General features: G+C 32.6%; 1 protein-coding gene across 1 annotated transcript; it reads right to left on the reverse strand.

Annotated features, from left to right (window-relative positions):
* Positions 1 to 13923: 13923 nt before the first annotated feature.
* LOC117683828 (uncharacterized) lies at positions 13924 to 18463 on the reverse strand. Its single transcript, XM_066086412.1, has 2 exons — positions 14504 to 18463; positions 13924 to 14058 (listed from the first exon to the last, which is right to left on the reverse strand). Exons 1-2 carry the CDS (start codon positions 18461 to 18463, stop codon positions 13924 to 13926), a joined length of 4095 nt encoding a protein of 1364 aa, XP_065942484.1.
* Between the last annotated feature and the right edge of the window lie 6355 nt (positions 18464 to 24818).

The following is a 24818-nucleotide window of genomic DNA, read 5'->3' on the forward strand; positions in this document are numbered from 1 at the left end:
GTACTCATTTAAGATTCAAGAGATTTGGTATGCCAAAAGCTCTAATGCTAATCATTCATTGAGCAAAGCGAGATAACTCTTGAAATTTAATTTTTTTGAAATGTGATAAAGTTGTCATTTTCAGGCCCTTAAACCCCCTATAAGGAGTCATAAGTTGCCCCCTCGGACCATATTTTTTAAATTGTACTCTTTATTCTAAACTATAAACCGAAAAGATTTTGAAAATCAGATAAACAATAAAAAAGTTACAGCTAAAGGACCATTTTTAATATTGACCCCTTCAGATCCCTTATTTTTTCGAATTTTTTTCCCAGAACCTTTTCCGGTCTGCGCATTAGGTCCTTTATTGCAAATACAAAATATAAAAATATTTGCTTAAAAACTGTTTGAGAAAACGTTACATGCGTGAATTCAATTTAACATAGAAACTCCCATAGACAATTTTCATCGGCTCAGAAAACCGGAAGTACTCAATACTATTCAATGAAACTTGGAATATATCTTAATTACATCTATCTAAACAATATATATCCGTCTTAGAACATACCTAAGCTTTTCTGAGTTTTTTATTTTTTCATCCCCCCTTTTCTCAAGTTTGAGGCCTAAAATCTCAAAACTGATAAGAGATAGAAACTCGCCGCCGTTTACTTTTTAAACAACTCGACATGGTTGATCTAACTCTAAAATTACAACGAATTTCCTTTAAAAATAAAAACAATATATTGATTCATTTAATTTGTACTATTTTGCTTGTGTGAACCGGAAGTACCGGAACCGGAAGTCTAAAACCTTACATACTGGTGACATTTAAAAATGCTATAAGACTATTGTATAGTTATTTCATAAATCCTTTCCGTTTTCAAAAAATCGCTGACGGAAATTCTGTCGAGAAAAAGAATAATAATAACTAGACCTATTTTTGTCTCCAACAAAAAGGAAGGGCTTTTCGACAGCCCTTAAAACCCCTTATTTAAATTTATCAAATTTTCTCTCAGAATCTGTATATTAAAAATTAGGAAAATATCATGAGCATATATCCACACGTTAACATTTAAGAAATTAAATGCCCAAAGAAAGACAACTTCAGAATTTTTTATCCAACTATATCGTTTGTTTCCTGAAATAAAAGTTCTAAAAATTCATACATAAGAAAGTACTCATTTAAGATTCAAGAATTTTGGTATGCCAAAAGCTCTAATGCTGATCATTCATTGAGCAAAGCGAGATAACTCTTGAATTTTAATTTTTTTGAATTGTGATAAAGTTATCATTTTCAGGCCCTTTAAACTCCTATAAGGAGTCATAAAGTGCCCCCTTGGTCCATATATTCTAAATTGTACTCTTTATTTTGAACTATAAACCAAAAAGATTTTGAAAATCGGATAAACAATAAAAAAGTTACAGCTAAAGAGCCGTTTTTAATATTGACCCCTCCAGGTCCCTTATTTTTCGGAATTTTTTTCCCAAGACCTTTTCCGGTCTGCGCATTAGGTCCCTTATTGCAAATACAAAATATTAAAATATTTGCTTCAAAACTGTTTGAGAAAACGTTACATATGTGAATTCAATTTAACATAGAAACTCCCATAGACAATTTTCATCGGCTCATAAAACCGGAAGTACTCAATACTATTCAATGAAACTTGGAATATATCTTAATTACATCTATTTAAACAATATATATCCGTCTTAGAACATTCCTAAGCTTTTCTGAGTTTTTTATTTTTTCATCCCCCCTTTTCTCAAGTTTGAGGCCTAAAATCTCAAAACTGATAAGAGATAGAAACTCGCCGCCGCTTTACTTTTTAAACAACTCGACATTGTTGATCTAACTGTAAAATTACAACAAATTTCCTTTAAAAATAAAAACAATATATTGATTCATTTAATTTCTACTATTTTGCTTGTGTGAACCGGAAGTACAAAAACCGGAAGTCCAAAACCTTACATACTGGTGACATTTAAAAATGCTATAAGACTATTGTATTGTTGTTTCTAAAATCCTTTCCGTTTTCAAAAAATCGCCGACGGAAAATCTGTCGAGAAAAAGAATAATAATAATAATAATAATAATAATAAAACATCAGAATAACAATAGGTCTTTTCGACCGAAAGTCGAAAAGCCCTAACTAGACCTATTTTTGTCTCCAACAAAAAGGAAGGGCTTTTCGACAGCCCTTAGAACCCCTTATTTAAATTTATTATATTTTCTCTCAAAATCTGTATTCTAAAAAATAAAAAAATATCATGAGCATATACCCACACGTTAACATTTAAGAAAATAAATGCCCAAAGAAAGACAACTGCAGAATTTTTTATCTAACTTCATCGTTTATTTCTTGAAAAAAAAGTTCTTAAAATTCATACATAAGAAAGTACTCATTTAAGATTCAAGTGTTTTGGTATGCCTAAAGCTCTAATGCTATTCATTCACTGAGCAAAGCGAGATAACTCTTGAATTTTATTTTTTTTAAAATGTGATTAAGTTATCATTTTCAGGCCCTTAAAACCCCTATAAGGAGTCAAAATTGGCCCTTTGGACCACAATTTTTAAATTGAACTCCTTGTTTTAAACTAATAACTGAAAAGAGTTTGAAAATTGGATGAGTAATAAAAAAGTTATAGCTAAAGGGCTGTTATTAATACTGACCCCTTCAGGTCCCTCAATTTTCAGAATTTTTTTCCTAAAACCTTTTCCGGTCTGCGCATTTAGTCCCTCATTACAAGTACAAAATATAAAATTATTAGCTTAAAAACTGTTTGAGAAAACGTTACATGCGTGAATTCAATTTAACATAGAAACTCACATAGACAATTTTCATCGGCCCATAAAACCGGAAGTACTCGACACTATTCAATGAAACTTGGAATATATGTTAATTACGTCTATTAACACAATATCTATCCTAATCATTTATTGAGCAAAGCGAGATAACTCTTGAAATTGAAATGTGATAAAGTTATCATTTTCAGGCCCTTAAAACCCCTATAAGGAGTCAAAAAGTGCCCCCTCGGACCATACGTTTTAAATTGTACTCTTTATTCTAAACTATAAACCGAAAAGATTTTGAAAATCGGATAAGCAATAAAAAAGTTACAGCTAAAGAGCCGTTTTTAATATTGACCCCTTGAGCTCCCTTATTTTTCGGAATTTTTTCCCCAGGACCTTTTCCGGTCTGCGCATTAGGCCCCTAATTGTAAATACAAAATATAAAAATATTTGCTTGAAAACTGTTTGAGAAAACGTTACATGCGTGAATTCAATTTAACAAAGAAACTCCCATAGACAATTTTCATCGGCTCATAAAACCGGAAGTACTCAATACTATTCAATGACACTTGGAATATATCTTAATTACATCTATTTAAACAATATATATCCGTCTTAGAACATTCCTAAGCTTTTCTGAGTTTTTTATTTTTTCATCCCCCCTTTTCTCAAGTTTGAGGCCTAAAATCTCAAAACTGATAAGAGATAGAAACTCGCCGCCGCTTTACTTTTTAAACAACTCGACATGGTTGATGTAACTGTAAAATTACAACGAATTTCCTTTAAAAATAAAAACAATATATTGATTCATTAAATTTCTACTATTTTGCTTGTGTAAACCGGAAGTACCGAAACCGGAAGTCCAAAACCTTACATACTGGTGACATTAAAAAATGCTATAAGACTATAGCATAGTTAATTCTGAAATCCTTTCCGTTTTCAAAAAATCGCTGACGGAAAATCTGTCGAGAAAAAGAAAAATAATAACTAGACCTATTTTTGTCTCCAACAAAAAGGAAGGGCTTTTCGACAGCCCTTAAAACCCCTTATTCAAATTTATTATATTTTCTCTCTGAATCTGTATATTAAAAATTAGGAAAATATCATGAGCATTTACCCACACCTTAACATTGAAGAAATTAAATGCCCAAAGAAAGACAACTTCAGAATTTTTTATCCAACTATATCGTTTGTTTCCTGAAATAAAAGTTCTAAAAATTCATATATAAGAAAGTACTCATTTAAGATTCAAGAGTTTTGGTATGCCAAAAGCTCTAATGCTAATCATTCATTGAGCAAAGCGAGATAACTCTTGAATTTTAATTTTTTTAAAATGTGATAAAGTTATCATTTTCAGGCCCTTAAAACCCCTATAAGGAGTAAAAAAAGTGGCCCTTTGGACCTAATTTTTAAATTGTACTCTTTATTCTAAACTAATAACTGAAAAGAGTTTGAAAATTGGATGAGTAATAAAAAAGTTATAGCTAAAGGGCTGTTTTTAATACTGACCCCTTCAGGTCCCTTATTTTTCGAAATTTTTTTCCTAAAACCTTTTCCAGTCTGCGCATATAGTCCCTCATTACAAGTACAAAATATAAAAATATTTGCTAAAAAACTGTTTGAGAAAACGTTACATGCGTGAATTCAATTTAACATAGAAACTCCCATAGACAATTCTCATCGGCTCATAAAACCGGAAGTACTAGACACTATTCAACGAAACTTGGAATATATCTTAATTACGTCTATTAACACAATATCTATCCTAATCATTTATTGAGCAAAGAGAGATAACTCTTGAAATTGAATTGCGATGAAGTTATCATTTTCAGACCCTTAAAACCCCTATAAGGAGTCAAAAAGTGCCCCCTCGGACCATATTTTTTAAATTGTACTCTTTATTCTAAACTATAAACCGAAAAGATTTTGAAAATCGGATAAACAATAAAAAAGTTACAGCTAAAGAGTCGTTTTTAATATTGACCCCTTCAGGTCCCTTATTTTTCGGAATTTTTTTCCCAAGACCTTTTCCGGTCTGTGCATTAGGTCCCTTATTGCAAATACAAAATATAAAAATATTTGCTTGAAAACTGTTTGAGAAAACGTTACATGCGTGAATTCAATTTAACATAGAAACTCCCATAGACAATTTTCATCGGCTCATAAAACCGGAAGTACTCAATACTATTCAATGAAACTTGGAATATATCTTAATTACATCTATTTAAACAATATTTATTCGTCTTAGAACATTCCTAAGCTTTTTTGAGTTTTTTTATTTTTTCATCCCCCCTTTTCTCAAGTTTGAGGCCTAAAATCTCAAAACTGATAAGAGATAGAAACTCGCCGCCGCTTTACTTTTTAAACAACTCGACATGGTTGATCTAACTCTAAAATTACAACGAATTTCCTTTAAAAATAAAAACAATATATTGATTCATTTAATTTCTACTATTTTGCTTGTGTAAACCGGAAGTACCGGAACCGGAAATCCAAAACCTTACATACTGGTGACATTTAGAAATGCTATAAGACTAATGTATTGTTTTTTCTGAAATCCTTTTCGTTTTCAAAAAATCGCTGACGGAAATTCTGTCGAGAAAAAGAATAATAATAATAATAATAATAATAACTAGACCTATTTTTGTCTCCAACAAAAAGGAAGGGCTTTTCGACAGCCCTTAAAACCCCTTATTTAAATTTATAATATTTTCTCTCAGAATCTGTATATTCAAAATTAGGAAAATATCATGAGCATACACCGACACGTTAACATTTAAGAAATTATATGCCCAAAGAAAGACAACTTCAGAATTTTTAATCCAACTATATCGTTTGTTTCCTGAAATAAAAGTTCTAAAAATTCATATATAAGAAAGTACTCATTTAAGATTCAAGAGTTTTGGTATGCTAAAAGCTCTAATGCTAATCATTCATTGAGCAAAGCGAGATAACTCTTGAATTAAAATTTTTTTGAAATGTGATAAAGTTATCATTTTCAGGCCCTTAAAACCCCTATAAGGAGTCAAAAAGTGCCCCCTCGGACCATATTTTTTAAATTGTACTCTTTATTCTGAACTATAAACCGAAAAGATTTTGAAAATCGGATAAACAATAAAAAAGTTACAGCTAAAGGACCATTTTTAATATTGACCCCTTCAGATCCCTTATTTTTTCGAATTTTTTTCCCAGGACCTTTTCCGGTCTGTGCATTAGGTCCCTAATTGCAAATACAAAATATAAAAATATTTGCTTAAAAACTGTTTGAGAAAACGTTACATGCGTGAATTCAATTTAACATAGAAACTCCCATAGACAATATTCATCGGCTCATAAAACCGGAAGTACTCAATACTATTCAATGAAACTTGGAATATATCTTAATTACATCTATTTAAACAATATATATCCGTCTTAGAACATACCTAAGCTTTTCTGAGTTTTTTATTTTTTCATCCCCCCTTTTCTCAAGTTTGAGGCCTAAAATCTCAAAACTGATAAGAGATAGAAACTCGCCGCCGGTTTACTTTTTAAACAACTCGACATGGTTGATCTAACTCTAAAGTTACATCGAATTTCCTTTAAAAATAAAAACAATATATTGATTCATTTAATTTCTACTATTCTGCTTGTGTAAACCGGAAGTACCGGAACCGGAAGTCCAAAACCTTACATACTGGTGACATTTAAAAATGCTATAAGACTATTGTATAGTTATTTCTGAAATCCTTTCCGTTTTCAAAAAATCGCTGACGGAAATTCTGTCGAGAAAAAGAATAATAATAACTAGACCTATTTTTGTCTCCAACAAAAAGGAAGGGCTTTTCGACAGCCCTTAAAACCCCTTATTTAAATTTATCATATTTTCTCTCAGAATCTGTATATTAAAAATTAGGAAAATATCATGAGCATATACCCACACTTTAACATTTAAGAAATTAAATGCCCAAAGAAAGACAACTTCAGAATTTTTTATCCAACTATATCGTTTGTTTCCTGAAATAAAAGTTCTTAAAATTCTTATATAAGAAAGTACTCATTTAAGATTCAAGAGTTTTGGTATGCCAAAAGCTCTAATGCTAATCATTCATTGAGCAAAGCGAGATAACTCTTGAATTTTAATTTTTTTAAAATGTGATAAAGTTATCATTTTCAGACCCTTAAAACCCCTATAAGGAGTCAAAAAGTGGCCCTTTGAACCATAATTTTAAATTGAACTCTTTATTCTAAACTAAAAACTGAAAAGAGTTTGAAAATTAGATAAGTAATAAAAAAGTTATAGCTAAAGAGCTGTTTTTAATACTGACCCCTTCAGGTCCCTTATTTTTCGGAATTTTTTTCCTCAGACCTTTTCCGGTCTGTGCATTTAGTCCCTCATTACAAGTACAAAATATAAAAATATTTGCTTAAAAACTGTTTGAGAAAACGTTACATGCGTGAATTCAATTTAACATAGAAACTCCCATAGACAATTTTCATCGGCCCATAAAAACGGAAGTACTCAATACTATTCAATGAAACTTGGAATATATCTTAATTACGTCTATTAACACAATATCTATCCTAATCATTTATTGAGCAAAGCGAGATAACTCTTAAAATTGAATTGTGATAAAGTTATCATTTTCAGACCCTTTAAACCCCTACAAGGAGTCAAAAAGTGCCCCCTCGGACCATATTTTTTAAATTGTACTCTTTATTCTGAACTATAAACCGAAAAGATTTTGAAAATCGGATAAACAATAAAAAAGTTACAGCTAAAGGACCGTTTTTTAAAATTGACCCCTTCAGATCCCTTATTTTTTAGAATTTCTTTCCCAGGACCTTTTCCGGTCTGTGCATTAGGTCCCTAATTGCAAATACAAAATATAAAAATATTTGCTTAAAAACTGTTTGAGAAAACGTTACATGCGTGAATTCAATTTAACATAGAAACTCCCATAGACAATATTCATCGGCTCATAAAACCGGAAGTACTCAATACTATTCAATGAAACTTGGAATATATCTTAATTACATCTATTTAAACAATATATATCCGTCTTAGAACATACCTAAGCTTTTCTGAGTTTTTTATTTTTTCATCCCCCCTTTTCTCAAGTTTGAGGCCTAAAATCTCAAAACTGATAAGAGATAGAAACTCGCCGCCGGTTTACTTTTTAAACAACTCGACATGGTTGATCTAACTCTAAAGTTACATCGAATTTCCTTTAAAAATAAAAACAATATATTGATTCATTTAATTTCTACTATTCTGCTTGTGTAAACCGGAAGTACCGGAACCGGAAGTCCAAAACCTTACATACTGGTGACATTTAAAAATGCTATAAGACTATTGTATAGTTATTTCTGAAATCCTTTCCGTTTTCAAAAAATCGCTGACGGAAATTCTGTCGAGAAAAAGAATAATAATAACTAGACCTATTTTTGTCTCCAACAAAAAGGAAGGGCTTTTCGACAGCCCTTAAAACCCCTTATTTAAATTTATCATATTTTCTCTCAGAATCTGTATATTAAAAATTAGGAAAATATCATGAGCATATACCCACACTTTAACATTTAAGAAATTAAATGCCCAAAGAAAGACAACTTCAGAATTTTTTATCCAACTATATCGTTTGTTTCCTGAAATAAAAGTTCTTAAAATTCTTATATAAGAAAGTACTCATTTAAGATTCAAGAGTTTTGGTATGCCAAAAGCTCTAATGCTAATCATTCATTGAGCAAAGCGAGATAACTCTTGAATTTTAATTTTTTTAAAATGTGATAAAGTTATCATTTTCAGACCCTTAAAACCCCTATAAGGAGTCAAAAAGTGGCCCTTTGAACCATAATTTTAAATTGAACTCTTTATTCTAAACTAAAAACTGAAAAGAGTTTGAAAATTAGATAAGTAATAAAAAAGTTATAGCTAAAGAGCTGTTTTTAATACTGACCCCTTCAGGTCCCTTATTTTTCGGAATTTTTTTCCTCAGACCTTTTCCGGTCTGTGCATTTAGTCCCTCATTACAAGTACAAAATATAAAAATATTTGCTTAAAAACTGTTTGAGAAAACGTTACATGCGTGAATTCAATTTAACATAGAAACTCCCATAGACAATTTTCATCGGCCCATAAAAACGGAAGTACTCAATACTATTCAATGAAACTTGGAATATATCTTAATTACGTCTATTAACACAATATCTATCCTAATCATTTATTGAGCAAAGCGAGATAACTCTTAAAATTGAATTGTGATAAAGTTATCATTTTCAGACCCTTTAAACCCCTACAAGGAGTCAAAAAGTGCCCCCTCGGACCATATTTTTTAAATTGTACTCTTTATTCTGAACTATAAACCGAAAAGATTTTGAAAATCGGATAAACAATAAAAAAGTTACAGCTAAAGGACCGTTTTTAATATTGACCCCTTCAGATCCCTTATTTTTTAGAATTTCTTTCCCAGGACCTTTTCCGGTCTGTGCATTAGGTCCCTAATTGCAAATACAAAATATAAAAATATTTGCTTAAAAACTGTTTGAGAAAACGTTACATGCGTGAATTCAATTTAACATAGAAACTCCCATAGACAATATTCATCGGCTCATAAAACCGGAAGTACTCAATACTATTCAATGAAACTTGGAATATATCTTAATTACATCTATTTAAACAATATATATCCGTCTTAGAACATACCTAAGCTTTTCTGAGTTTTTTATTTTTTCATCCCCCCTTTTCTCAAGTTTGAGGCCTAAAATCTCAAAACTGATAAGAGATAGAAACTCGCCGCCGGTTTACTTTTTAAACAACTCGACATGGTTGATCTAACTCTAAAGTTACATCGAATTTCCTTTAAAAATAAAAACAATATATTGATTCATTTAATTTCTACTATTCTGCTTGTGTAAACCGGAAGTACCGGAACCGGAAGTCCAAAACCTTACATACTGGTGACATTTAAAAATGCTATAAGACTATTGTATAGTTATTTCTGAAATCCTTTCCGTTTTCAAAAAATCGCTGACGGAAATTCTGTCGAGAAAAAGAATAATAATAACTAGACCTATTTTTGTCTCCAACAAAAAGGAAGGGCTTTTCGACAGCCCTTAAAACCCCTTATTTAAATTTATCATATTTTCTCTCAGAATCTGTATATTAAAAATTAGGAAAATATCATGAGCATATACCCACACTTTAACATTTAAGAAATTAAATGCCCAAAGAAAGACAACTTCAGAATTTTTTATCCAACTATATCGTTTGTTTCCTGAAATAAAAGTTCTTAAAATTCTTATATAAGAAAGTACTCATTTAAGATTCAAGAGTTTTGGTATGCCAAAAGCTCTAATGCTAATCATTCATTGAGCAAAGCGAGATAACTCTTGAATTTTAATTTTTTTAAAATGTGATAAAGTTATCATTTTCAGACCCTTAAAACCCCTATAAGGAGTCAAAAAGTGGCCCTTTGAACCATAATTTTAAATTGAACTCTTTATTCTAAACTAAAAACTGAAAAGAGTTTGAAAATTAGATAAGTAATAAAAAAGTTATAGCTAAAGAGCTGTTTTTAATACTGACCCCTTCAGGTCCCTTATTTTTCGGAATTTTTTTCCTCAGACCTTTTCCGGTCTGTGCATTTAGTCCCTCATTACAAGTACAAAATATAAAAATATTTGCTTAAAAACTGTTTGAGAAAACGTTACATGCGTGAATTCAATTTAACATAGAAACTCCCATAGACAATTTTCATCGGCCCATAAAAACGGAAGTACTCAATACTATTCAATGAAACTTGGAATATATCTTAATTACGTCTATTAACACAATATCTATCCTAATCATTTATTGAGCAAAGCGAGATAACTCTTAAAATTGAATTGTGATAAAGTTATCATTTTCAGACCCTTTAAACCCCTACAAGGAGTCAAAAAGTGCCCCCTCGGACCATAATTTTTAAATTGTACTCTTTATTTTGAACTATAAACCGAAAGGATTTTGAAAATCGGATAAACAATAAAAAAGTTACAGCTAAAGAGCCGTTTTTAATGTTGACCCCTGGAGATCCCTTATTTTTCAGAATTTTTTTCCCAAGACCTCTTCCGGTCTGCGCATTAGGTCCCTAATTGCAAATACAAAATATAAAAATATTTGCTTGAAAACTGTTGGAGAAAACATTACATGCGTGAATTCAATTTAACATAGAAACTCCCATGGACAATTTTCATCGGCTCATAAAACCGGAAGTACTCAATACATTTCAATGAAACTTGGAATATATCTTAATTACATCTATTTAAACAATATATATCCGTCTTAGAACATTCCTAAGCTTTTCTGAGTTTTTTATTTTTTCATCCCCCCTTTTCTCAAGTTTGAGGCCTAAAATCTCAAAACTGATGAGAGATAGAAACTCGCCGCCGCTTTACTTTTTAAACAACTCGACATGGTTGATCTAACTGTAAAATTACAACGAATTTCCTTTAAAAATAAAAACAATATATTGATTCATTTAATTTCTACTATTTTGCTTGTGTAAACCGGAAGTACCGGAACCGGAAGTCCAAAACCTTACATACTGGTGACATTTAAAAATGCTATAAGACTATTGTATTGTTATTTCTGAAATCCTTTCCGTTTTCAAAAAATCGCCGACGGAAAATCTGTCGAGAAAAAGAATAATAATAATAATAACTAGACCTATTTTTGTCTCCAACAAAAAGGAAGGGCTTTTCGACAGCCCTTAAAACCCCTTAATTAAATTGATCGTATTTTCTCTCATAGAATCTGTATATTAAAAATTAGGAAAATATCATGAGCATATACCCACACGTTAACATTTAAGAAATTAAATGCCCAAAGAAAGACAACTTCAGAATTTTTTATCCAACTATATCGTTTGATTCCTGAAATAAAAGTTCTAAAAATTCATATATAAGAAAGTACTCATTTAAGATTCAAGAGTTTTGTTATGCCAAAAGCTTTAATGCTAACCAGTCATTGAGCAAAGCGAGATAACTCTTGAATTTTAATTTTTTTGAAATGTGATAAAGTTATCATTTTTAGGCCCTTAAAACCCCTATAAAGAGTCAAAAAGTGATCCTTTGGACCATGATTTTTAAATTGTACTCTTTATTCTAAACTAATAACTGAAAAGAGTTTGGATATTGGATGAGTAATAAAAAAGTTATAGCTAAAGGGCTGTTTTTAATACTGACCCCTGCAAGTCCCTTATTTTTCGGAATTTTTTTCCTCACAACTTTTCCGGTCTGCACATTTAGTCCCTCATTACAAGGACAAACTATAAAAATATTTGCTTAAAAACTATTAGAGAAAACGTTACATGCGTGAATTCAATTTAACATAGAAACTCCCATAGACAATTTTCATCGGCTCATAAAACCGGAAGTACTCAATACTATTCAATGAAACTTGGAATATATCTTAATTACGTCTATTTAAACAATATCTATCCTAATCATTTATTGAGCAAAGCGAGATAACTCTTAAAATTGAATTGTGATGAAGTTATCATTTTCAGACCCTTAAAACCCCTACAAGGAGTCAAAAAGTGCCCCCTCGGACCATATTTTTTATATTTTACTCTTTATTCTGAACTATAAACAGAAAAGATTTTGAAAATCAGATAAACAATAAAAAAGTTACAGCTAAAGAGCCGTTTTCAATATTGACCCCTTCAGGTCCCTTATTTTTCGGAATTTTTTTCCCAGGACCTTTTCTGGTCTGCTCATTAGGTCCCTTATTGCAAATGCATAATATAAAAATATTTGCTTGAAAACTGTTTGAGAAAACGTTACATGCGTGAATTCAATTTAACCTAGAAACTCCCATAGACAATTTTCATCGGCTCATAAAACCGGAAGTATTCAATACTATTCAATGAAACTTGGAATATATCTTAATTACCTCTATTTGAACAATATATATCCGTCTTAGAACATTCCTAAGCTTATCTGAGTTTTTTATTTTTTCATCCCCCCTTTTCTCAAGTTGGAGGCCTAAAATCTCAAAACTGATAAGAGATAGAAACTCGCCGCCGCTTTACTTTTTAAACAACTCGACATGGTTGATCTAACTCTAAAATTACAACGAATTTCCTTTAAAAATAAAAACAATATATTAATTCATTTAATTTCTAGTATTTTGCTTGTGTAAACCGGAAGTACCGGAACCGGAAATCCAAAACCTTACATACTGGTGACATTTAAAAATGCTATAAGACTATTGCATAGTTATTTCTGAAATCCTATCCGTTTTCAAAAAATCGATGACGGAAAATCTGTCGAGAAAAAGAAAAATAATAATAACTAGAACTTTTTTTGTCTTCAACAAAAAGTAAGGGCTTTTCGACCTCCCTAATGTTTAAAATAATGTTTAGATCTTAATAGAATAATAAATTCGTTTAAATTCTAATAAACGCTTTGATAAAACTGAATTTCCATTTATGATTTGTAATGTCACCAAGACAAACTGATTTAAAACTATTTACATCTTTAATAATCACTATTTTCTTTTCTTTCTCTATATATATCATACTACATTTTAAGAGCCGAAATTTGTTGTACTATATTAAAAATGTTAAAATCACACCGATGCAATGAAATTCTAAAAGCAACACAAGTAATATTATTCAATAAAGATTTTGTAAGCTGATCTACTATATCTTAAAGTCATCAAGCATATATATATATATATATATATATATATATATATATATATATATATATATATATATATATATATATAGACCTTTTGTAATACATGTATAAACATTAACCGAATTTCTGGGTTTGTTAAGAAGCTCAGAAAATTGTCAATTCAAGTGCTTCATGATAACTATAGTATGTTGGAATCATTGATACTCTTGCATTTATATCTTTGCCATACACGTGATCTATCATGGTTCCACCATCAGTTGTTATTTCCGTTACTAGTTGAGTATATCCATTTCTTTCCATTAACTGCTTGATCGAAGAGATGCCATTGTTTATGTTTTGATTAAAATCGCCCATAATAAGGCAAGGAAGATTCAAAGTCTGAACAAATACTAACATTTTATTCATCGTTTTCAAAAAACATTCAACAGCATACGATGAAGGTCGGTACAATGTAATAAATAATACATTACTCGCTTTAAAAGCGATGTATTCTAGATTGTCAATAGGCAAAATAACTCGTTCATACTGGCATTGTCTGTTAAGCTTTCTGTAGACACATACTCCTCCTTTGCCCTGGGCTTGTATTGCATTGTCTGAAGTGTATGCATTTCTGCGAAGTTGGTGGACTGATGAAAACAAATTCAATTCCGTATCAGGAGTTATTTCATTTGTCACCCATGTTTCTACTAAACAAATGAAATCAATACTTCGGTTTCTTAAAGTAATCTTAAGATCCTCTAAATGGTTTCGCAAACCCTCAATATTGTGATACAACACTGTCAGTCTCTTTTCAGTCACCTCTTTGTCTATGTCAAGAAACTGATGCATTGAGGCCAGACATTCCGGGATACATGGATTTGAATATATTGACTTTTCATTAAAACCTCGCAATGTCAAACCTTCAAGGGAAGTTACACGACTTAAGGCAACATAAGCTTGTCCTGGTTGAAAAATCTTTTTCAATGACACAACTGCTTTAGAAACGGTTAAACCTTGCACTTTATGAACAGAACATGCCCAGGCGAGTTTTAATGGAAACTGTTTTCTAACAATGTTTCTGTTTTTCCCTACCATCTCTTCTACTCGCTCGATGAGTACCCTAATTTCGTTATTTACTTTTGTTCCACGTCGCTTACCAACACTTTTGTTGTCAAAACATACTTCTACCAACTTCACTTCTGATGCATTCGCAGACTTTCCATGTAACAATTTTGTAACAGTTCCAAATGCACCGTTAACTAAACCATCTGCAATATCAATGTTATAAATCAGCATAACCCGTGCACCATCACATATCTGAAGCTCTTTCACTAACCTAAATTGATTTTTTACCGACGAAAGCGTATTTCCTTTCTCTTCTCCACGTGAAGACTTTTGTTTGATACAGTCTTCCGCTCTTAAAACCGTTAATTCTATTTCATTGTTTGAACAGAGTGAAGCTAATGCGTGTGCATTGAATTCATTGACTTGAGCATTTGTCGAAAATATATGCAATGCGTTAATAATTTCGTCATTTTCTCTGCTCTGTAGTAAATCTTTGTCCTCCGAACTTAAGTTTTCCTTCTTAACCTTTATTCTACATCTGTTGAGAAGCTCGGCAAATTGTTTATCTTCCTTTTGTCTCATGATCTCGGTCAAAGTCACAACTTTAAAGGAATCATTCCAAAGATCAAAGTAGCAATCGTGTATGAAAAGAGGCTTTCCCTTAACAGGCGGTAACTGAAAAAAATCACCAAAGGCTAAAACGCTCACATTTCCAAATGGTGTATAATCTCCAGTTTGTTTTATTTGTCTTAGACGGCCGTGTATGTAAGTCAACAGTTTCTTATCAACCATTGAGATTTCATCAATTATCAACAACTTTAGCTGCCCAAGTTTTGTTCTCAGCGTATTTAACTTGTCATCACCAAGTGGTTGATATTCTAATGGCAAAGCGCTGTTTCCAGGTATAGCAAATGTACTGTGAATAGTTGCTCCTCCAATATTAAATGCTGCTACACCCGTTGGTGCCGTTAACAATACTGATATATCGTCTGGATTTGCTAGGGAAGGAGCAAATAATCGTGATAACTCATAGTAAATGCTTTTAATCAAATGGCTTTTCCCAGTTCCAGCACCTCCTGTGATAAAAACTTGTAGTTGCGAAGGTTGTCTTCCACCTATTGTTTCAACACACCATGATTTTAGTTTGTAGAAAATCCTTTGTTGAGTTTCATTCAAAGATCGGATAATCTTTGTGCCCTCATCTTTTGAAATTAAATGTTGGGAAATTTCAACCGATTTAGAAGACTTTTCTAACAAATCAGGAACTTGCAGTTCTAATTCATTATCGTCGGTTTCTTGAGCTTCTTTCTCAATTATACATTCAAGCCTATCAACTTCTGCTTCTGGACAAATCTGTGACCATGCATTTTCTCGAATACCACCATTTTCAAGTGTTTCTTCAGCCTTTTCTAAGGCATCTATATCCATTTCAAATGAACTCCGGTTTCTTTCAACAATTTCTTTAACACCTGAAGAGTTATAAAATTCCTCGTAGCTATTTCTAGATTTAAATTCTTCGATTGATCTGTGAGGACAAAATAATTGCAAATTACTGAAATAATATTTCTCAGCGGATTTATCTGGTGAAAATCGGGGGTATCGTATGACAGCTTTTTCAGTTAATGTTCTTTTCTGAATGTAACCCAAGTTCTTCTGCAATAAATGAATGGGGCTTCTTGGATTTTTTGATACCTGCGATGAAGCTAAAACTCTATACTCAGAGCAGAATGCAGCTAAGCACATACTATCAAATTCATTAGAGACAGGTCTTGCAATGTACTTCTCAGTGAGGCTTGACATCCAAATTTCTTCATCTGCATCTGATTTCTTTTCCAAAACTTTTAAAGGTAGACTCATACGAATCGGATTTTCTCCTATAGGAATAAACTGAACTTTTCTTGAACATCCTTTCAACTGAAAACTGCAAACTCTGAAAGCAGCTTCTTGTGCACTGACTTCTCTATGATGTAAATATGCGGCTCCAAGTTTCTTCATGGCAGTTTTTGCTTCATGATTACCATCTCTGGCTTCTCTTTGGGTGCAATCCAAAATTTGACTCATTTCTCTTTCTGCTTTTGAAATGTAAGATACTATATAGACCACGCATGCATATGCATCAGTTATATACTGAATGTCCATATTTGCATTCCAGCAGGAGAGTAGCTGTGCGTTGTACTGATTGATCCATGATTCTTTAGGATTTCGTTTAAGGACAACACATGTCGACCTTGTTAGAGAGTTGTTTGCCTCCTCAAATTGTTCTTGAGTAATACCTAATGTATGGAATAGTTCTTCAGCAACCATCTCTTTCGAGTCATTTTCTTTAATATAATTCCAAATCCTTGATAACAATTCTTTCGATCTTTCTTTTCGGTTAGTTTCTTCGACATTGTGACGAATAATTTTATCGTAATCTTCTTCTGACATATTCAAATCAACAGTCTTGATATTTTCTTGTTGAGGATGACAAACAAAAGTTCTTTCTGATGGTGGTCGTGGAAAATTGAATCTACATTCTTTTGAACCCTTTTTACATGACTTAGAATGCGACTTACTGTGTGTTTGAACGCTCTTAACAATTTCAAATACTTCGTCATCTTCACAAGGAATTTCACAAGAAACATAAGTATCAATAAAGTCAGCTACTTCACAATCAGCATCTGTATGTAATTTAGGCGCATCTGCAATCCAAAATAGACAATGTGTATGTGGGGATCCTCTTTGCTGGAATTCAACTCGATAAAAGTAATCTTTTACTTTTCCAATAGGATTTGCATTTGATAAGATCACTTTCTTGAGAAAGGTTTGAAACCGATAATCAAACATTCGTGAAACAGTTATTGGATTCTTTTTAAGAATTTCCCATTTCTCTGACAACGTCAAGTCTTCAACATTTCTTAAGTCATTCTGCTGTTTTAAGATTGCTTCGAATATTTCTGGCCATCTCATTTCAGCAGCAGAGAAAGAACAAAACCATGTTGGAAGACCAAGTTGTCTAATCATTGCAAAAAGATCTTTTTGTGTTGTCTGCCAATATGGGGGAGTCCCTCGTATCGGTTTTAGAAATTTGTATCCATCATCTGATTTAAAAATTTCCTGCAGAGAGTCTTTGTTTTTCAATGACTTCAAAGTTAACTTATTTCCTTCAAAACCTTTCTCTGGTGTCTTTCTCAATGCTATTGAAACGTTTGAAACTACTTGTTGTAGTTCTGTCAAATACTGGGAAAAGAAAATGAAATCGGTATCATTTGCGTATCTAGGATCAACATTCATCAATTTGTTCAAAAGGTATCTGGACAATGTTAAACGGACATCTCTTTCATCGTCAAATATATTTTCACCTGTAGGAAAGTGACATGGAAAGCACTTTGTGTCTATTCCTTTTTCTGTTAAAATGCTAACTGGATTATTTTTTTCACAAGGTGCAAAACAAAATATTTGATCGAAATATTGATCAAGAACCTCTTGGCCTAAATCAACTGGCTGGAGACAAGTATCATGTGGCAATGCATGATTTATTTCATCATCAACAGTTTCGCACATTTCTTTCTCGTGAACATGTTCCTCATAAGAGTCGTCATTGTCAGCAGTCGACATTTCAATGGGGTTTTCCCAGGTCTCATCAAATTTAAGGTCTTTGTAATATTTATTTGTTTTACATAAATACTCAATTGCTCTTCTGACCTTTTGAGTGTTAATGAACTTGAAATCACAATGACCTTTGTAAGCAAGTTTTCGTTTCAATTTGACTTGAATTAATTGGTTATCATTTCCAGGTCGTGGCAGTGACTCTACAGTCTCTGAAACATTGCTAGGTACACAAACAACGGGCCCTTGAACACCAAACTGACCTCCTTTAGGTAAAGCCATCATTTTCTTGAATGGAATGATTTTAGAGACAAGGTGACGCTCAACCGAGTTTAATTCTCTTAAAACGTTTGGTACCTCTACGTTTTCTAATTTATTCATAAAACATTCGCTAGGCATAGTACCAGATAAAAGTTTTCTATGGCAAGTGTAGCAGACCCACAGTTTACATCTAGATGTACATATGTGTTTTTCAGTCCCTGGACATCTTTCTAAATATTTAGTTGATACACATACCTGTCCTAATTCAATTCCGTCTGCGGTTGTATTTTTGTTGTATATTTGAGGTTCGCATATCAAGACTTGTTTTCTAAATAATAGTTTGTAGCATACCGAACAGACATAATCGGGTAACATTTTCATTTCATTACGAAATTGTTCGTGAACAAAAGACCATTTCTTTTCATCTTCATGATTTTTTCTCAGTTTGGCATAAACACATTTCTTAACGTTTTTTCGGTGAACTTCGCTTGTTTTATACTGTTCATAAGATGCCCTCTTGACTTTTGCTTTATGAATGTCATCAGTTTTGTACTTTTGTATCGATGCTTTCTGTACCTTGTCTTTATGAATCTTATCTGTACTGTACTTTGTTTTCGATGCATCTCTAGATTTGTCTCTATAATGTTCATCCAGTTGATACCTTTTTAATGCATGGACTCTTTTTTGATCTTTTCGTTTTTCTATATGACTAGTACGATCAAAATTATTTAGCTTTGCTTTCTTCTTTTTGTAGAGTCTCAATGTTTCTAAACTTTTTCTTTTCCTTCTCATTTTTACAGAGTCAGAAATTTCATCCTGAATAAGCATACCACTCTGTTTAAAATCTTGAAAATCTGTGTTTTCAACAAGATTTGGTACCTTTTGATCCATTTTTGAACTTGTTTGTTCTACCCCAATTATCTCAAACTGGTCTTCAGTTGTATTTGTAACAAGAGGCTTTTGACATACATTTAATTCTGCAACTCTTACACCAGTAATCTCAAACTGTTCAAACCTAGTTGCATTCATAGAATTTGCGAGCGTTATACAATGCAAACTAAGCTCTTCTGTTGTATTGAACTCAAGGAGAATACTATTTCCACATCCTGACACTTTACCATACCTATCTCTAGAATGGGGATCAAAAACATAAAATAAATCTCTGCTCTTGATAATAATGTATGTGTTACCTTTGTATGTAACAAAAGTACCATCTGATTCTGCAAGAGCAATATCTAATGCTTCATGAACAGTATAAGTTTGAAATCCAGAATCATGCAGGCAATTATTAGAATTGATCAACCCATACAACGAATCATTAAATTCAAAATTGAAATCTTTATTAAAGCATTCAATTTGTCTTGGAATTTCTGCAATTAATACAAAATCATTGTGCATGGTAGAGCTATTTAACAATAACTGATACAATTTGTTTCCTGTATTCAAAACCACATTCATGTCATTAACATTCCAGTCCTTTGTTAGCTTTACTTTACTATACATCAAGGAAGCTAGACTGTTCAAAACACATTGTTTACCAGCAGATGCACCGAACTTGGGGTGTCCTTGGTGACAGTTACCTTGTAGTACTTTTCTCTCATTTACACGGTTCTCTGTCACTGTGCTAAAATGATATGCCTCTTCCACAATGATGTCATCAGATCTTGGACGACTACATCCGAATGTGTCGATTTTTCTATCAACTTTTACATTATGTACAGCTGTTTTCGAAAAAACATTGTTTAATGTTGTGCTCGCAGACATCTTTGATACGTTTTCTTTTTGCACGTCCACAGACAGTACAACTTCGTAATGCGCTCGGTAACAATGTTTCAGATAAATAGCCTCAGGTTCTACATTAAGTCTGCCGTTTGCTTGCTTTCCTGAAAATCTCGCCCACGATTCGTTGTAATCGTCAAAAACAAAAATGTCTGTTTGTAGTAAATGAGCTGCAGCAATAATTTCAACTTCGGTAGCCCACGAACCATTCTTTAACATGCCTTTTTTCAGAACATAACTGCAGACTGATTGATATCCTGATCTTAAAAAGCTAAAAAATGTACTATCGTTCTTCAAAAGATGATTAACAATTGCGCTTCTTATCTTGAAATGATGGCATTCTTCACCAAAGATTGCAAATGATAGTGCTCTAAAGAAACAGTTTCCATCCCCTATAATAGATCTTGTTTTTGAAGGAGCTTTTAGTACCTTCCCAACAGATACAGATTGTTCTTTTAATCCATTTGCAACACCGTTTGAGCTTGTTCGTTTTTTCAACCGTTCTTTTGTGGCGTTTAAAAGTGGACAAAAACTCCATTCGTTCTTTTCACTGTCGATCACAAACACTTCATCCTCCTTTTGTTTTTTTGCGTCTCCTACTTTTTTTGTTTTTGGTTTCTGCTTCAATACATCAATTAATCGAACTTCCAATTTTCCATAGTCTGGTTGTGATAACTGCTGAAGTTTGCGTTCGATTTGATTTTGTATATCGGTCGGAATTGAATAACACCTTTTCTTGACTGCATCAGAAGACTCGCCATTCTTAACTTTGTCACCCGGTATTTTTCGCTTATTTGACACACTTAATATTTCTTCATATTTCACTTCATTCTCTTTTTCCTCTGCTTTAATTTCATTGTGATCAACTGTGCGTGCTCCCGTTTCGTGTATTCTTTTCAGCAATGTAACTTTTCGTTTAGCTTTGGTTTGGGAGTTCAGTTTCGGTTTATGTGTATCTTTTCTATCACTTTCAGTTTCATTGTTAAGTTTTGTTCTTGTTTCAATTTCATCGTTCAGTTTTATTTCAGTTTCATTGTTTACATTTGTTTCATTTTCATTGCTCATTTTTGTTTCAGTTTCATTGATCATTTTTGTTTCAGTTTCATTGTTCAGTTTTGTTCTATTATCAGTTTTTTTGTCCAGTTTTATTCTTGTTTCAGTTTCATTGTTCAGTTTTCTTTCAATTTCATTGTTCAGTTTTCTTTTAGTTTCATTGTTCAGTTTTGTTTTTGTTTCAGTTCTTGTTTCAGTTTCATCGTTCAGTTTTGTTCTTGTTTCAGTTTCATTGTTCAGTTTTGTTCTTGTTTCAGTTCTTGTTTCAGTTTCATTGTTCAGTTTTGTTCTTGTTTCAGTTCTTGTTTTTGTTCTTGTTTCAGTTCTTGTTTTTGTTCTTGTTTCAGTTCTTGTTTTTGTTCTTGTTTCTGTGTCAAGCTTTTTTAAAGAGGACTCGACAAGCCTCTGGCCACTAACTCCGTTAGTTTTGGCCACTGTTCCTGAAAAGGAACAAGGATTGTCTGGGTTTTTTAATGAGTCACCCACCAAACTCGATAATTTCTCAGTCTTTGACTTTGCTTTTCTTTTCTCTTTTGCTTTGGCTGCTTTCATGGCAGCTGACATTCGTTTTGACCTCATCCTATAAAAGACAAAGAAAGCAAAATTATAATTTCATTATTGAAATTAATTTGACAGAATTTATTAATGCATTGAATCATTATTTTTTTTAAAGATACAGTCTCATAACTGCAGCCGTGTGTGCATACAATTTGAGTAATGCGTGATGGCACGTTATTAAAACCTTTATGACCTTTATTTATAGCGAGTCAAACTCGTAATTAATACAATCATAGACGCCTCAACGCTAGTAGCAAATTTTAATGAGGCGATAATACGCGGTGGCCTTTTGTGTCGTTTGTTTTGAAACAAGTTTTGTATATCAATTTTTTTTCATTATTGTTTTGATTAAAATATGGCTCAATTGACCGGAAAAACTACTGCAATAACATTAATTAAACACATACTTAGCAAAACCATCGTTTAAAAGCGTTCATAAAATTTGATATAAAATTGGACCAAGCAGCTTTAATAAAAAATACATGTAGTAATATATCTATTAACACTCTTTTGAGTCAAATTCACTTCTCTAACGTCTACCTGTGATTTCATGGTTTCATATTAAATACGACAACATGTTTTATACCTGTAACTTTATAACTTTGTAAAAATTGTTAATTGGCCTTTGATTCCATATCCAATAAATTATTTGAGGAATATAAGATTCAAGCACAATACAACTGCAAACACACATTTATAAAAACAAGCATTCTGAGAGTATTGCATAAGCAATACATGCCCCTACCGGTTTGTGGAAATTGTGAAAACAATGCACTGTTATGCAGAATATCGAACCCGAACATTAAAAAAATGGAATATAAAAAATTAATTTTCTCGAAAACATGTCAACCAGACGCTACAAAAGTGTAAACTTGATCTGTAGTTTGACATTTTGAAGCTGTTCAGCAAAATTCATATTATTCCTCAAACGCATAAAGAAAAAAAGTGTGGAAAACTGAAGTGGGACAGACAGACGGACTAACGGACGGACGCAGAGGAAAGCTATAGTCCCCTCCGGTGAAAACCAGTAGGCGACCAAAAAATTAACGACACAAAACGGGAAATAAAGGGGAATGGTAAGAACGTGTGTCCTTCTTGTCTTTACCATGAAAATAAGAGTTTCATAAAAATTATTGACATAAGATATATTATAACGTTTTTACTTCCAATTAGTTTTAAAAAGAACAAGAGGCCCAGGGGCCACATCGCTCACCTGAGCAACAATTGCCTTAATTCTGATCAAATTAGCATTACAGTATCAAAATATCTTGACAACTAAGTACAGTAGATCTTGCTAAAAAAAATAGAAAATCTGTCAATTTTTATCCACCTCTTTTTTGGGGTAAATACTAAGCCCCTTTTGTTGTTGTACCTGTAAGAAGATTTTTCTCTATTCCAATTTACCCCCCCCCCCTCCATTTCGTGGCCCCCCTTTTCTCTAGGGAATCATGGTTTCATCAAACTTAAATCTGCATAACCTGTGCTTTCACACTAAGTACTGAGTTTTGGACCGAAAACTTTCCCAGAATATTTTTAAAGATTTTCTCTATATATTCCTATGTAAAAATTCAAACTGCCGTCACGGCCCAGCCCTATCACTAGGGACTGTGATTTTGCAAACTTGAATTTACACTATCCGAGGATGCCTCTACACAAGTTTAGGCTTTTCTGGCCAAATAGTCTTTAAAAAGAAGATATTAAAGATTTTCTCTATATATTCCTATGTAAAAATTCATCCCCCATTGTGGCCTCACCATACCCCATGACTATTATTTAAACAAACTTGAATCTTTACGATCTTGGGATGCGTCCACTTAAATTTGGGCTTTCCTGGCCTTATAGTTTTGAGAAGAAGATTTTTAAAGATTTTCTCTATATATAAAAATTTATCCCCCATTGTGGCCCCATCTACCCCCAGGGACCATGATTTGAGCAAACTTGAATCTACATTATCTGAGGATGGTTACAATTTGAGCTTTCTTGGCCATAAAGTTTTGAAAAGAAATTTTTTTAAAGATTTTCTCTATATATTCCTATATAAAAATTTATCCCCTAATTGTGGCCCCACCCTACCCCTGGGGACCATGATTTGAACAAACTTGAATCTACACTATCTGAGGATGCTTCCACTCAAATTTAAGCTTTTCTGGCCTTATAGTTTTTGAGAAGAAGATTTTTAAAAAAAATTTCGATATATTCCTATGTAAAACATGACCCCCCTCTTGTGGCCCCACCCTACCCCCGGGGACCATAATTTGAACAAACTTGAATCTACACTACCTGAGGATGCTTCCATTTTAATTTGAGCTTTTCTGGTCTGATAGTTTTTTAGAAGAAGATTTTTAAAGATTTTGTCTATATATTTCTATGTAAAACTTGATCCCCTAATTGTGGCCCCACCCTACCCCTGGGGACCATGATTTGAACAAACTTGAATCTACACTATCTGAGGATGCTTCCACTCAAATTTAAGCTTTTCTGACCTTATAGTTTTTGAGAAGAAGATTTTTAAAAAAAAATTCTGTATATTCCTATGTAAAACATGACCCCCCTCTTGTGGCCCCACCCTACCCCCGGGTCCATAATTTGAACAAACTTGAATCTACACTACCTGAGGATGCTTCCATTTTAATTTGAGCTTTCTTGGCCTTATAGTTTTTTAGAAGAAGATTTTTAAAGATTTTGTCTATATATTTCTATGTAAAACTTGATCCCCTAATTGTGGCCCCACCCTAGCCCCGGAGACCATGATTTGAACAAACTTGAATCTACACTACCTGACGAAGCTTCCACTTTTATTTGAGCTTTTCTGGCCTAATAATTTTTTAGAAGAAGATTTTTAAAGATTTTCTCTATATATTCCTATGTAAAACTTGATCCCCCCATTGTGGCCCCACCCTACCCCTGGGGACCATGATTTGAACAAACTTGAATCTACACTACCTGAGGAAGCTTCCACTTTGATTTGAGCTTCTCTGGCCTAATAATGTTTTAGAAGAAGATTTTTAAAGATTTTCTCTATATATTCCTATGTAAAAATTGATCCCCCCATTGAGGCCCCACCCTACCCCCGGGGACCATGATTTGAACAAACTTGAATCTA

The sequence above is a fragment of the Magallana gigas genome, chromosome 1, assembly GCF_963853765.1.
Source record: "Magallana gigas chromosome 1, xbMagGiga1.1, whole genome shotgun sequence".
Lineage (NCBI taxonomy): Eukaryota > Metazoa > Mollusca > Bivalvia > Ostreida > Ostreidae > Magallana > Magallana gigas.

Coding starts and splice junctions, on each gene's coding strand:
- LOC117683828 (XM_066086412.1), bottom strand. CDS start 18,463: ATGCCTAGCGAATGTTTTATGAATAAATTAGAAAACGTAGAGGTACCA. Junction 14,059..14,503: donor TCGAGCGAGTAGAAGAGATG/GTAGGGAAAAAC, acceptor TGTTTTCATCAG/TCCACCAACTTCGCAGAAAT.